The 15,943-nt window shown below is 31.2% G+C and overlaps 1 protein-coding gene across 1 annotated transcript in view; it reads right to left on the bottom strand.

Moving 5' to 3' along the window:
- Positions 1 to 15,943, bottom strand: part of LOC113512497 (uncharacterized) — a 92,124-nt gene that overhangs the window by 49,976 nt on the left and 26,205 nt on the right. The window contains exon 2 of the mRNA XM_052898742.1: positions 8,696 to 8,901. Coding sequence (XP_052754702.1) covers positions 8,696 to 8,901 — 206 coding nt within the window. The remainder of the gene's footprint in view (positions 1 to 8,695; positions 8,902 to 15,943) is intronic.

Raw genomic sequence — 15,943 nt, 5'->3', positions numbered from 1 at the left:
TCACTAAGAGTAACAAATTGCCTAATTAGTTAATTCTACAAAATATTTTGTATAAGCTTTTACCCGTGACTTCATCCGCTTGACCGGGATATATTTACTGACTAGGGCTAAAAACTAGCTTATATCCTTCTTCATCGTATATAGTGTGTATATATCAAATTTTATAGTGATTAGTCAAGCCGTTAAGGCGATATAAGTTATCAAATAAAGTCACTTTCACGTTTATTAGTAAGAATTGAAGTCTGTTAAATAGACGCTGAAACTATGCATTTGAATTCTTATATCACTCTTATATTTTGACATCAATATCACATTTTTTCTAGATTGACTTAGTGAATAAAGAAACCTAGATACGAAGTAATGAAAGAAAAATACTCACTGAACTAACTATAGTTAATGAGAAGTAGACGAGATCGTTCTCACAGGCTCTGTGTGGATATTGAAATTGAGAAATTGTTTAACTAGCAGTCCTAGAATAAGTGAATAATAGTGAGTTGATTTTTTTTTTAAATCTTTCAATATACTTATTTGATACACAGTACATTTATGTATCAACGAGTTACATATGCAATATTAACTGTATTTATAAATATAATTTAATGTTAGTATATATCAAAATTACTAAGTGAATTAACATATTGTGTACCTTCAATAAAGTGTTTAAATATATTTAAAGAAATACTTTTTAAATTTAAACATCAATTACTTCTTCTACATGATTCATACAACTATATTATTAACTTTTATATGTTGAAAGTTATTAAGTTAATAAGTACCCCGACTTATAAACCCCAAAGCTCATGTATTCTATATTGACTGGTATCAAAATCTTTGTGTCAATTTAAATTTCTTATGAACTCGCTGATGATGGGAAACACCGATATTAAAATTAATTTAAGTGACGGTGATTATATTTCTCTGCTACGTTAGAATCTAATATGCTCAGCGAATTATGGACATGACGACTCTTTATGCTCACAAGTACGACAACAGGCGACAAATGCCTCTGACTTACCTATCCTAATAGGTATAACCTATCCTAATAGATTATAATCGTAAGTATATTTTTTATCTTTCCTTGAAATTTATACCACTATCATATTATTAAAGTTATTAATAATAATAAGGACATTAATTTCTACCTAAACATCAACATTAAAGTTTTAGACAGCAAAATGTAATATACTAAAAAATAAGAGATTAAATATTCATATATTATTAAAAAGTATTAGAAAAGAGTAACGATACATCATAAACAGAGAATACCTAATAGTAGTTGCTACATCACATATAAGAATCTCGTGGGACGCGCCATAGGCACTTTACTCTTATATTACGAGTAAATGACGAAGGTAACTTGTCGTAACTAATTATGTTAGTATTGGAATTATCGAATATATCTGAAGACATGGTTGTGTACTATATATATATCAAGTAGAAATAATCCTTATTAATCCATAATTGCTAAATAATGAACCAAATTAATCCATATGATAGCGGCGGTATGGTTGACTCATATGAAATTTAATTCGAATATCAGTCTTCCATATTAATAACCAGCTAGACAAGGGTGACTCTGAATAAGAGAATGATTCTGCCTATTAGTACCCTCATTACATGAAATTAAGATAGGTGAAAAGATTAAAAAACAAAAGATGTGTAAATTACACAAAAATAACAAATTATAATCAGAAAGAAGCATGCTTGTATGTAAATAAACTTATTAGTAATCAGTATTTAATTGTTTTGGAAAACGCCACATTTTATCCTTACAAATTTCACATTTACAATACTAGTTTATCGGAGTGTTTGTAGAAAATATTAAATTTCCGCATAAATAATTAATGTTAATGGTTATCCATTCCCGTGGGTGTTTTAAGAGGCGACTCAGGGAGTTCATCGTGGAGGGATGAGTAGCAGCATCCCTCTTAAAACATCACCAAAAGCCATACTGCGGTCGCCAACCCGCCTATCAAACGTGGCAACTACTGGCAAACATCTCGTAGGTATAGGAGACGCTATGTTAAGCAGCGGACGTGGAATAACGCTTGATACAACATAATAAATATCTACTCTTAAAGGTTTGTATTAGATCTTTACATATGAAATTAGCGTTTTGTCGTACTGACCACTTTGATCTGAAATATCTCCTCTTGGGTTAAGAATTCCAAATTCAAATTTATAAATTCATTTAGCTGATACATTTCAGTTTTTACAATAGTTATTAATTTGATTTTTTCCTCAGTATTTTTTTCCTTGGCATCGCTTATTACCGCACAATGGAAAACATGAAATATCGGTATATTTACGAGTACGAGTTCTACTGTGGCACCAGTGCTGCAGAAATAGCTCGAAGGATTAATGATATGTACGGCGCTGGTATCGCAAAAGAAACCAAAAAAGTACCTTTTTTTAGTTTTAACGTTTTCGTTCTGGAAATTTTGACCTTCAGAACCAACCTCGTGGACGGCCAAAAACTAAAGTGGAAAATGAAGAATTAAAGGCTATTGTGGAAGCAGATCCATCTTAAAGCACTTCAGAGATATCCGCAGGTTTCGGGGTAAGTAATAAAACTGTATTAATCCACTTGAAGCAAATAGGAAAAGTAAAAGAAACTTGAACGATGGGTACCTCATGAAGGGATTTCGGTGTCGTTAACCACAGCTTTCTAAAATCGAATCAAATAATTACGACAGATATCTATTGTCAGCAACTGCAAACCATGAAGAAAGAACTAGTCGCTAAACAACCGAGATTGGTCAATCGCTCTAGGCTACTGCTGCTTCACGACAACGCAAGACCACACACTGCACAACAAACAACTACTAAGTTAGATGAGCTACAATTGGAATGTCTGCTAAATCCACCGTATTCCTCGGACCTTGCTCCAACAGACTATTATTTTTTCCGAAATTTGGACAACTTCTTACAAAGAAAAAACTTCAACTCGGATGCGGCAGTCCGAACCGCCTACAAAGAGTTTACTGATAATCGCCCCCATGGTTTTTTTAGTAAAGGGATCAATGAACTATCTGTGAGATGGAAAAAGTGCATAGATAACAACGGTGCATACTTTGATTAATTAAATATATTTTACAAAAAAAATCGCTTTATATTTTTCCCGTACAAAACGCCAATTTCATAAGTAAGGACCTAATATATACCCTTTCCAAGAACTCTCTCTCTTTCTCTCTCTCTTTGTCCACTTCATTACTTAAGGTCGTGTCCTAGAAAGTGTCTGTTGCGTCTTTTATGATATTACTCCATTTCGCACGGTCTTCAGTTTCTCGCAGGGCAGCTGCAATTGACAGTCCCGTAACGGCGATTACTTGGTCCGAGCATCGAGGTGATCGTCCGCGTGATCTTTTTCCCTTTATCTTGCCTACAACCATTAGCTTATCCAGATTGATGGACTACCAACGAGCAATATGACCGAAGTATCCAAGAATCTTCCGATAGCAGATTGTCGAGAACCTATCTTTAATGCGGAATTGTGCCAGGATAGATATGTTCGTGCGCTTTGCTGTTCAAGGAATTCGTAGCATCCTTCGCCAGCACCACATCTCGAGAGCATCAATCTTTCCAAGAACAATATACCTAATATAAGTCCTAAATTTATTATTCTTAGAAATAATATTACTAGCTGTTCCCCGTGGCTTTGTCCAGGTAAATCAGTATACAAAGTATTTTATGTGTTTAGATATAGTATAGTACTTGTATACTAATATTGAAACAAATTCGTTCAGTTATTTAAACGTGATTATATAACAATCATACAAACACCAAGACAAGCTTTCACTTTTATAATATCAGTAAAATTTTAAAGCTGAAATATAGCATAATATTCAACTGTCATAATGTTAGACAGTATACTATATACATAATATAACTGTTTAATCTTCAACATAAAATATCTTACATTATAACATACAAAGTGTATGCAATTAGGCATGCTAAGCAATTACCATATTTTTAAGAATGTAGGATTTAACCGCTTGACAAGTGCGGTGGTTGCTCGGTAGAATTTTTCAGCAAAATAAAAATATGCATAAAACATAATAAGTAATAAGTTGAAAACTTGCTTTGGCTATGATGAAGATACGGCTAAGTGAGTTAGGTAACTACTACATAAATTACACAAAAATTCTATTATCCGCATTTATTCCGTAATTTAGATAAACGGTACAAAATTTGCTTTCACGATTTTTCTACGATATTTTAATTGGATATAGTATTTCTGTTTACCCCAGGAAGATTGAGAAAATTGTTAATAACCGATCAAGTCGATTTGAACAAAGGGAATCCGAACTTAAAATAATAATATATAAACCTTTTTTGTTGTTTTCTTCAGATTTTTTTTTATTTATTAATCTAAGATAAAATTACCTTTATATAAATGTGTTTTTTGTGTTCTATAATTATATGAAACAGATACCTAATACATAGATAGTTAGATACTTTTTTGTATCTTTTATTGAAAACGTATTATTAACGCAAACAATTACAACCAAAGATCACACCTAATTATTGCTATTATTTTTTAATAAAATTCACATGAGATGGAGATGGCAAAATTACCTCTGGCAGAAACACAGTCGGCCGGAGTTCAGAGCAGCAGGGAGAGGAACCGGCAAACAATACGGGCAGTACCTAAGAGCGCCGCATTTTGCCTTTTTCTCGGGAGTGAGCCACCTCGAAATCCCAACTATCTGACATGTTGTTCTAGACTAATTGGGATAAGACCGTTCACCAACAGAACGATTGGAATGATTTCGGTGTACGTCACCCCCTACCATTTGGTCACCTCGTGAGCCAAGTCTATAAAAATATTCTTTAGTTATTTCTTTTGTAGCGAGATAGTACAGTCTTTTTCAACAAATAGAAAAAAAATACATCCCAATATAATTGGGTACGTTACATAGAAATAAATACTCACACTACTTAGATACTACTAACATATACTGCGCCCGTTGTATCCATTGAATAAGTTACTGTACTTCCATTAGATATTATGTGATATTGTACCGAAAAGACTGCCTTAAGGGCTCATTCATACAATACAACGATGCCGTCATTATTAACTGTTGCGAAGTTGATTGTTAAGGTGCAGTCACACCAAATTAACAAAGGTCATACAGCATGATCTAAAGCAATCTTATAGCTACTTACTTGAAATGTATAATCTAATCTAATCTAAAAACACTTACTTGTACTGCAATAATATAACTATCTAATATTCCCGTTTGCTTGAGAAAGTGAACAAAAAATATGTAGAATTTGTAGTTGCCGATTGCTTTCAAGTATGTTCGCAAAAAGTTTGTATACAACGAAAAACGAAAAAATGAACTTAATATGCAATATTAAATGCAGCACTTTAATCGATAATTATAATATAATAATGTAATGGTAATTATTGTAACAAATAAATTAAAAATAATAATTTTACTTGACGTTATTACTAAAAACACATTAAAATACCGAATCTCTCTTCTGTGTATTAGTTAAGTAGAGATAAAAAATACAAGACCTATCTTGCAGATTATAGAACTACTCTTGTTCTGTTCTTACACTTGTTAGTCCTAAAGTACTTTAGTTCTAAATCTACGAATTCTATATTCTCGTCTAAGATAGTTCTTACTTTTACTCTATACTTTTTGTGCTTTAGTGTAACTACACCTTTGCATGAAGCGGAGGCAGATTTAATAATACTTACCAGAGGCAGACCTTGTACAAAAGTTGTCTACTTGGATGTTCCTCTATCCTAATCATGTTTCTGATCTGAAGCATCTGCGCTTGCATGGTTATGTTGCGGCAAAGTTTTAGTTTAAATAGATATGACAATGAAATAACAAGCTATGGAAGTTATAATAATAATATCTAATTATCATTTTTATTTCTGACTACAATTTATTCCATTTTTTAATAGCAATTTCCTTACAAACTATGTTAGTAAAAAAAGTGAACGTACAACTAAAGCAATTCACTCAGATATGACCCAGCCGACTATCAAAAACTGAATGAAATACTTAATTATAGGCAAATTATATTTAGCGCCTATTACTTTCAAAATACTGTTGGTGCTTTGTTCTAACTCTGGGTAGCAATGATGCAATTTTCTTTCTCCTTATAACATCATAGTTCTTAGGAATGGCATTGCTGTTATGTGCATTTTGCTGTTTCTATCTATAACAATGGTTAACACTTCCCATCAACAACAACTTGTGATTATCTAAAATGCGTACCTAAATGACTTGAATTATCATATTCAGGACGGAATGCATCCTTAAGTACAATAATACAATATAATGGATAATATTCCATTTTGTATTCAAACGTAGAAAATTCCTCAAATATATTATTATCTGGGTTTCGGATCGACAGAACTCTTGATACATTCGCCGCGTACCCAGTAGACCCGCAAAAATATATTGTTAAAATTGCCTTTTATACCTAAGAGACGATTTCAATTTGATGTTATATATGTTTTAGAATCTAAATATTACTGAGTAAATTTTTGTAAATGGTAAGGTGTAAAATAAATAAATAGATAATATTTTCTAGATATTAGATATTATATATAGATTTAATACAATTAACATATAGTATTTTCACACAAAATACTATATTTGTAACGTAAGCAAAATTTTTATTCTATACAAAAAACAACAATTTTAATTATAATTTATATAGGTATAAACACAGAAATAAATTCTAGTATATAGTATGCATAAACACTTTCATGAAAAATGGACTAATTAATAATTAAGTTTTAGAACTGACAAAGGTTTTGTATAAACTACAGTGTACTCGTATGGAGGAATAACATCATCGTCATCAACATATTAACATATTAGCTGTCAACTGTCCAATGCTGAACATAGGGCTCCCCGTAGTGGAGGGTTTCGATAATAGTCGCTACGCTTGGAAGGCGGATTGAAGGCGGATCCCATCTCTCGACCATTAAGTTCCCTTAGTCACCTCTTACGACACCCATGGAAAAGAAAGGGATGGCCTAGTCTATACCAGGATCACGAGGCAACACCATAGTCCTCAGGAATGGCAACACATGAATATCTTAGGGTATTCTGTGATATCCATTTTGCTATTCATGTCTATAGGCAACAGTTACCACTTTTATCACGTGGGCCAACAATTTGTTTACCAATCTAAGAATAATCAAAAATACATAAAAAACATACGAATTTAGAAACTTTAATTTTTTTATACATCTTAGAATGGCAAACAAGCTGATGGCTCACCTGATGGAAACTGGTAACCGTCGCCTATAGACATGAGCAGTACCATGGACATAACAGAGTATACTTTTTCGCCCAATATACCCCCCATGCGTTGCCATTCCTGAGGACTCAAGTGTTATTCCTCTGTACCCTGTAAATTCACGTCATATCCCACCCTTCAAACCGAAACATAGCCATGCAAACACAATTGCTTTACGGTTGAAACACGAATGGGACAGAGGTACCCAAGCAATCGACTTTTGTACAAAATCTCCCTCTTTAAAAATTTATTTACAATGTTACACAAATATACAAAGATTCCATCAGATATAGTTTTAGAGATGATAATAGTTACTGAATAGTTCATTAGTGATGAATGAATGAATAGATTCACAAGTATTCAGTCTCATCATATTGTCTTTGAGACATAATTAGAATTGCGTAAAAATAGATCAGACCACAAAATAATTTACCGTCAATGATTTCCATTCAAGCGAATAACTAGAAATCTATTATTAATACATGTGACCGAAATAGATAAGGCAAGTAAATACCCCTACATTTATACGATTATTGTTAATTTTTTTACTGAACAACTTGCCTTGATGTTGTAACAGACAGATTGAAGTAAACACCCACCGACTCTAAATATTTTTGAAAATAAATATCTTATTAATATACAAGAACCTAAATAATTAGAAACTAAAATTAAGCCAGATTAAATTGGACTCAATCAATAGAGCATAAATTAGAGCAAATATTAATATTATTATTATTTTAGTACACATACAGTATGGTATTTATTATATTATGAGAGAACAATAAACTGTAACGAATGGTTGTGTTTCAGATTGATTGACTGCTGAATGTAAGCCTCCCTCATAGACTGCCATCAGGAAGCCATTGCCTGAGCCATTTGCATCCACTGACTCTCTAAAATGCATTTGAGGTCGTCACTCCATCTAGTAAGGGTCGTCTCACACTGCGTTCGTCTGTACAGGGTCGCCACTCTATAAACTTCCATAGTTGTATGATGGGTAAAATATGTATGGAATAAGTAAAATATCTGGATACAGAAGCCTACAATTAATCTTTAGGGCCATTTCTCAGAACTGACATTGCCATACACACAAGAGATACAATAGGTATTATGGTACATTCTGTGATGTTCATGGTACTATCCATGTCTATAGGTAACAAACAGTAAGTAAGACTTAAATTGTGACAAAATTTATATGAACCTAACGTGGGAATAAATTATATTGATTGAAAAAAATTATCCATATCAGTTCTCATTTGATGAAGACATTGCGTAATTTACACGTGGGACGTCAAGCAAATTGTAAAATTCCTTCTTTAAAAATTCGCAAAAGATTTAGTATAGTATAGTGTAGTATAGTATAGCATAATATAGTGTAAAATAGTAAAGTGTAGTGTAGTATAATGTAGAAACTTACTTGGACCTCTATTCCCGGTATAGGAAATATCTTCAGTGGAGGTACATCTCTTGGAGAATACCTGCAGAACTCACGATCTCCTCGGTACCACTTCACTGAATATAGTGTTTCGCCTTCTAGTTCGTAGAGGCACTTCATTTCAACTGTGGACCCTCGCTCCGCCGCTTCCGGGACTATTAAGTGTACATTTTTTAAACTTAGCGTTTCTGAAACAAAAATATTATAAGTCAATGTTGCACTATTTCGTAACAGCTAAAGCTCTCTCTAGAACTGCAGTATTAAATGCCAAAATATACAATATGTTCATTTTTCTCTGACTAAATCCCAATATATAGTTAAATTAGATAATAGTAATGTTGATTTTATTTATTACATTGTTTTTCTTCGAATCACTTTTCACTTTATGACACATTACCAGCTTATGCCGTTCGTAGAGTTGCTTAATGCACTAATGTGAATACTGTAAGATTAGTATTTTATTTAATTTCCTCATTAGTATATGGAATATTATTATGAGATAAAGCAGTCGATACACACAATATATTAGTAATATTATTATTATAGCGCTATTTACAGTATAGAAAGTCATGTCTTGTTAAGAGATAAATTTTAAAGACCAAATATTCTCATTGCAATTTCACAATATAAATGCACACACATTATGTACTTACGCTTCTAAAAACAACGATCTTAATAACCTTTATACTAAATATAAATACAAATATGCTGTTCCAAAGTGTAGTTTAGATAAAGATTCTTATTTTTCGACTATGGACGAAGGTAATTCTGTACCACCTGCCATTTTGTGTTGCGGAAGCTCTATGCCAGAAATTACCATAATACAATGTAAAGTGCATCTCAGTAGTATAAAAATTCTTCTTGGAAATAGGTATTAAATGATACAATAATATTTTTTTTAAGTTTTATTAAAAAGTATTTATTTCAATTTATTTATTCGCAACAATACCACATTGTGTTGTTATATTTTTTAAAGCGTAACTCTCTAAATAATTACTTAGAAAACAAACGTATTTGAGGTTCGATCTCGCAAGAATATTTAAATATACAATATAATATTAAGAGATTTTAAAAGACATACATCTGTTTTTTCTCGTCACTATATTTCCAAAACATTCAACAACAAACAACATCGACGGGACAATAAGTACATTCTGAGTCAATAAACTACTTTACTTGAACACTAACTATGCTCGCGATATCATGCGCGAAACTGGTACATTTGAGACTTAGATTAAACAACCGTTTACTTCATAGTATATTGATGATGATCGATTTAGTAGTTAAATAATAACAAAGAAATAAACTCGCATTCATGTTTATAATATTAGTAAGCATTAAAATAATATCAATCACTCATTTGAACTAATTTTGCTTCGTTTATGCTCCTACATGAACTTTGGTCCTTCATGTAACTAACGTAACGTAACTCTTGATCAATTATATGTACTTTCATACATATCTATCACACCTGTCTCCCATTATACGTATACAATATTAATTATTATTATAATATTATTATGTAACTATGACTTCTCTAATAACGTTCAGATCAAATTAATTCTACCTAATTATGGCAACAAAGAACCCTCAAAATGTAATAGGTATCTTTATATTACCATTTAATATTAATAACTTGCGATGATACTGACTAATATTTAAACAATAATGCAATTAAATATTTCCAAAAATGAGTTCAATCTTGTACGATTAATATAGAATCACCAGTATAGAGATATATAATCTGTGAAGGACCAAATACAAAAGAAATTAGAATAACATAAAAGTGTTTGCCTGTTTGTTTTTATAATGTTTAAAGTAATTTCCATGAAATTTAACACTTTCATTATTTATTCAGTTACATTTAATAATATTTGGTCTGGAAAAAGAAACAAGGAATATTTACATGAGTGTTCTTTGATTTTTCCTGTACAATCTTGATATTTACATATTGCCTGTTTCGCATTACTAAATCATCTGAATACGACATACAAGTGACGTGCTCTAATTGGGCTATGATACGAGTCTTTTCTAAATGGTAGCTTCCAAGTAACTCACTTCAGTAGAAATTCTTAAAGTACTCATATTTACATACTACGAAAGTACATCAAGTGTTTTAATAATTTAAATATACAGACTTTGCCTTATTGCACTACTATAGAATGGGCCACTCCTTCCTTTCCTTTGTGTGTCGTAAGAGGCAATTAAGGTAACTTAATGGTTGAGGGATGATCAGCAGCAGCCGAATTAAAACAACCAAAACCTAACTGCAGTTACCAACCAGCCTACTAAACATGGAAACTACTAGCAAAATTCCCATTATAAAGAAGGCTTTTATTCAGCAGTGGGCAGTTAACGGCTGATATAATAATAATACTAATTTGTATTCTATTATATTATGGCCATGTAATCCCGGCATAGAATAAACCACCCCTTTCTTTCACATAAGTGTCCTAAGAGGCGACTAAGGGAGAGCGAGGGATGAGCAGCAGCGTCCCTCTTAAAACATCTCTATAGCCTAACTGCGGTTGCCAATCTGCCTGCCAAGCATGGCAACTACTGGCAAAATCCCCCCAAGGGGAGGCTCGTATTCCGCAATGGACCGTTAAAGGCTGATAATAATGATGATGAAAATACTGTTATAAAACGGAAAGGTATTTGTACACTCTAATTTCTGAAAATATCCATCGGAATTGAAAAGTTATTTTTGCGTTTGTCAACTCATTTCTTGATGAATTATAAGTTATAAACTATTCAATATATGTCGATGCATAAATTAATCAGTTCCCACCAAAATATGACATTTGCATGCTATTCTGTAAATGGCTAAATAGGTTCGAAACTTTGTGTAATATAAGATCACCAATATCTACCTTATTTAATGCAAATAAATTTATTATTAGTTATACGAATACGGGCGAAGTCGCGGGATATAGCTAATATATTTATAAGTAGGCCATGTATAGCCATCAATCAATATAATTTCGATAAACTCATCAACTTTTATAAGTTTATCGACATCTGTCTGTTAGGTCGGTCTATGTAATAACCCAAATCGATTTCATGAAATATAAATAACATTAAAAACTTGTAAATACCTTTACTAACAACATCAGACATTACGTACTATCAAAAGGGTAATGAATAAAGAAGGTAAATTCCGAAGTAAAATAGACATTAAAACAATCTTACAGATAAATTCTTAGAAATACAAATACAAAGCCTTCGCGAAGAAAGCCGTGAGGTTATAACTCGCAAAAGAATTTTTACTTATATTATAAACTGTCTGCGTTGGCTTCATAGGTATACCAATAAAGAAAATGAAACCAAATCTTCCTTTTCATTCACTCACTCACTTTTTTAAATGTATAAATATTTTTTCATTTTTCCGTTCGATCTTTCAAATAAAAAAAATATTTCAAATCGTTTATAACTGACGCAGTTATGAGGTAACTAAAATAAAAAAAATAACTGAAACTGAAAATCGAACCTCTTTCTTTTTGAAGTCAATTAAAAAATATAAAAGAATTAGCCACTCTGAATGGATGCACTTACATACATTCGGCAATTGATTCTTATTTGTATAGATGTGAAGTGTAGTTTTTGGCACCATAACGACTCAAACTAATGTGGGTGTCGTTAGAGGCGACTAAGAAAATTTAATGGTCGGAGGATGGGCAACAGCGTCCCTCTTAAAACACTACCAAAGCCTAACTGCGGTTGCCAATCTGCCTGCTAAGTGTGGCAACTACTGGCTAAACCCCCCATATAAGGGAAGAACTGTATTCAACAGTAGACAGATAATGGATATGATCATGATGATATAAATGCTAGTAATAAAATAGAATTATTTTCTTCATGTACCAATAAAAAACCTCACTCGTACAAATGATGTCAGTAAAACTATCATGCAAGTCATCTAACGTGACCAGTCAGCCAACCCACATGCTCCCACATACAACGTGTAATTCAACAATTCTCCAGGTGAGTAGTAAAAGTTTAACACAGATTTATTGCGTCTCTATTTATGTCGACTATTTACACGCGTGAATTTCAAAAGTAAGAAAACCAATACAATATAACGTTTCTAGATTGCCTATCCAGATAAAAAGTCCACAAAATATTAAGTTAGCTTTCAGCAACAGAATTACGAAAATTTCCTTTAATTACATCTAGTACTTAAACATACAGACAGATAGTTTGTAAAATATATTGTTTTAATATTTATTAGTCTAATTAATCCCTTCTGAATTTTTCTCAAATATCTCCCATGCTCAGACTTCGTCTAGTTACAATTTTTATATCTAGTATAGTCTATCTATCTCTAGTTAATAGTTTCCAAAACTATTAACTAGATGTATTATTAAATTCAAAAGAAATATAAACTTATTTAAATTAAAGTAAATCCGTATCAGCTGTAAAGATTTAGAAGACTGTCGCATCCATTTCTGCTATCGTTTCATAATCTTATTTCTGATTTATCTCCCTTGATCGCTAATGACGTAGAAATACCATATGGTGGTGGTAATTATATACATTGTCAAAAACAGACTTGTCTCCTAAAAGAAGAGTATCATGTTATAATGAGAATATGAAACACGAGAAAAACAATGTCTCAAACAGATGTGCATAATGGAATATGGAAATACACAAATTACGAGTGGAAACACATTTAGGAATGCAGACAATAAAAATACAGTATTTCTTTAGGTGTATTAAAATTCTCATTTACTCACTTGTTACTTTAACGTTGTTTCAACTTTGATGTTTAATTCAAAACAAGAAGGTAATTCGGTTTATAAAAAATAAATGTTATACATTGGTAAGCGTGTTATTTGAGAACGGTTCAATCGTTTTTTTTTTAATGTTCTTAATAGTCCAATTAAGGTTATTAAAGAAAAAAATATTTAAAGTTTGAACAAAATAATTGGCAGGTTAGTCAGTTTTGAATTGATAAAAAGTCCGTAATTATGTTGCGCATAATCTATCCACTTTTACCTACTTTGCGTCATGTATAACTTATATGAAAAAACTTTTTTAAAAAGATAAGTAGCTATATAGGCAATCAACCTTTTTACACTACATACTCGTTCAATAAAAAACAAAAAAAATGGATATACGCATTTCTGGTATTATATTTAACTTCATTTAAGGATAGTACCTACTCGTTTGTATAACAATATCATTTATATGTATTCAAACTTGTTTAAATTAGCCCGGTTAATAAATAACCTCATCTAACTATATCAACGTATAATCAACTTGATCTATAACTGCCAAAGTTTACTTAGAGTTGAAAAACATTTTTTAACAATAATAAATTAAATAAATGCGGCAATGCTATATAAATATAACTAAATAACAGTAGTAATTGGGAGTAATTGAATATTTTCAATATTCAATACAAGTAATTAAAATTTATATTGAATTACTTCGAATGTTTGTTACTTTAGCGAATTCCGAACATTAATATTTGCGAAGCAAACTGGTGTTTCGGAATTACTGATGAAACGAGACCTACTCGATTAATAAAATAAATAAACAAATTACGTACCCAGCAATAAATGAGTACTGGGTTATTAAAATAAGGTAAAGAGAATTCTGTAGTAATAAATATTAAGATTTTGTTCCACAAAAAAACCGATTTCAATTGTGGCAACACTATTTATTTTGGTTTAAAAAATAAACTACTGAACCAATTTTAACAATATTTCTATGAGAACAATCTGTAAGTATATCCTTTTAGATAAAAAAAATCAAACAGTTATACGACATATTATGATAACAATTTTACACACAGACACACACACACATATATATATATATATGTACATAAACATACTAACGGTAGATTTTCCTTCAAATTCAGCTGTAAAGTATCTTTATCTCACCTATTTCTGCCACCTAGTGATATATATATATATATATATGATTAATTGATTATGAGGTAATAAACAAAAAAATACAACCGAATTGAGAACTTCCTTGCTTTTGAAGTCTGATTAAAAGATTAATTTTGAAAAATAATGTTTAGAACATACTAATAATAGATTATTATTAATAATGAAGTACCTAATAAGTTTGCAAATTTTTACATCGATTTTTTTTTTATTTTAATATATTGAATAGTTTGCACATTTTTGCATTAGACAATAATAGCTATGGTAATACTAAATATAAGTTTATACCCCATCGTACTGTACAAATATCATCATGGTATAGTGGGACGTTATGGAAACAATTGCACAAAATTGATTATCAATTAAACAATGTGACCAGTTAAAAAAAAACTTTATTATTTTGCCATGACCGTTCATAAATTTGGCATACAAAGAGTAATTAAAAATACTGCTTCGTAAAACTATATATATCACAACAAAATTATTATGAAACTGGTATGGCAATAAATTTTAAAAATTGTGAAAATATGCGGGTAACAAATTTTATGTAAGTATTAATATAATACGTAACATACATTTAAAAAATATGTAGGCAAATTGAGTAATTAAATACATAAATCGCTTTAATATTATTTATATTTCTTTCTTTCTTTTCAATATATTGATTGTACTTCCATTTTGGGCTATTATACATGAAATCCTATTGCCGATACTCTACTTTCTATAGACATAAAACAGATTAAAAATGATAGGGCTATATTTTGTCTATGTTTATTCGTCGGTATCTCGGGAATCTTTCATTTGAATATTTTTTATGGAATGTTTATGCAAAACTGAAGATAATTTGAAAAATTAATATAAAAAGTTATTATCAGATAGACCGTCGGTTCTAAGAGAGGCGTACAGAATATACAATACCTACTCGTATTTGAAAACGAGAAAAGAAATCAAAGTATTCATTTACTTTGTAAGGAGGAAGGATTGTTAGTAATGAAATTTAATGACCCTATTGCTAGCAATATGTTCCCTGTCATGGCAACCTCCTCCTCTAAAACCACCATGGTTAATTCCTAATAAATTTGTCATGATGGGCCAATTGAATTGACCTACTTGACACGGTTCCATAGATCCGCTAGTAGTATACATTACGTTACGCCTCTCTCCCATTGGGTTTCATTGAGGAAATAATAGGGCACAAATGAGACAATATCAAGTGGTATAATTTAAACAGACATGACCGACAATAATGGTAGGTACAAAAACAGTATAACAAAATAAACATTCGATTATTCTACGCAAATAAACCGCAGTCATCTTTTATAAATACACA

The sequence above is a fragment of the Galleria mellonella genome, unplaced genomic scaffold (genome assembly GCF_026898425.1).
Source record: "Galleria mellonella isolate WM207_F2 unplaced genomic scaffold, CSIRO_AGI_GalMel_v1 utg537, whole genome shotgun sequence".
NCBI lineage: Eukaryota > Metazoa > Arthropoda > Insecta > Lepidoptera > Pyralidae > Galleria > Galleria mellonella.
This window is presented reverse-complemented; position numbering and strand designations above follow the sequence as displayed.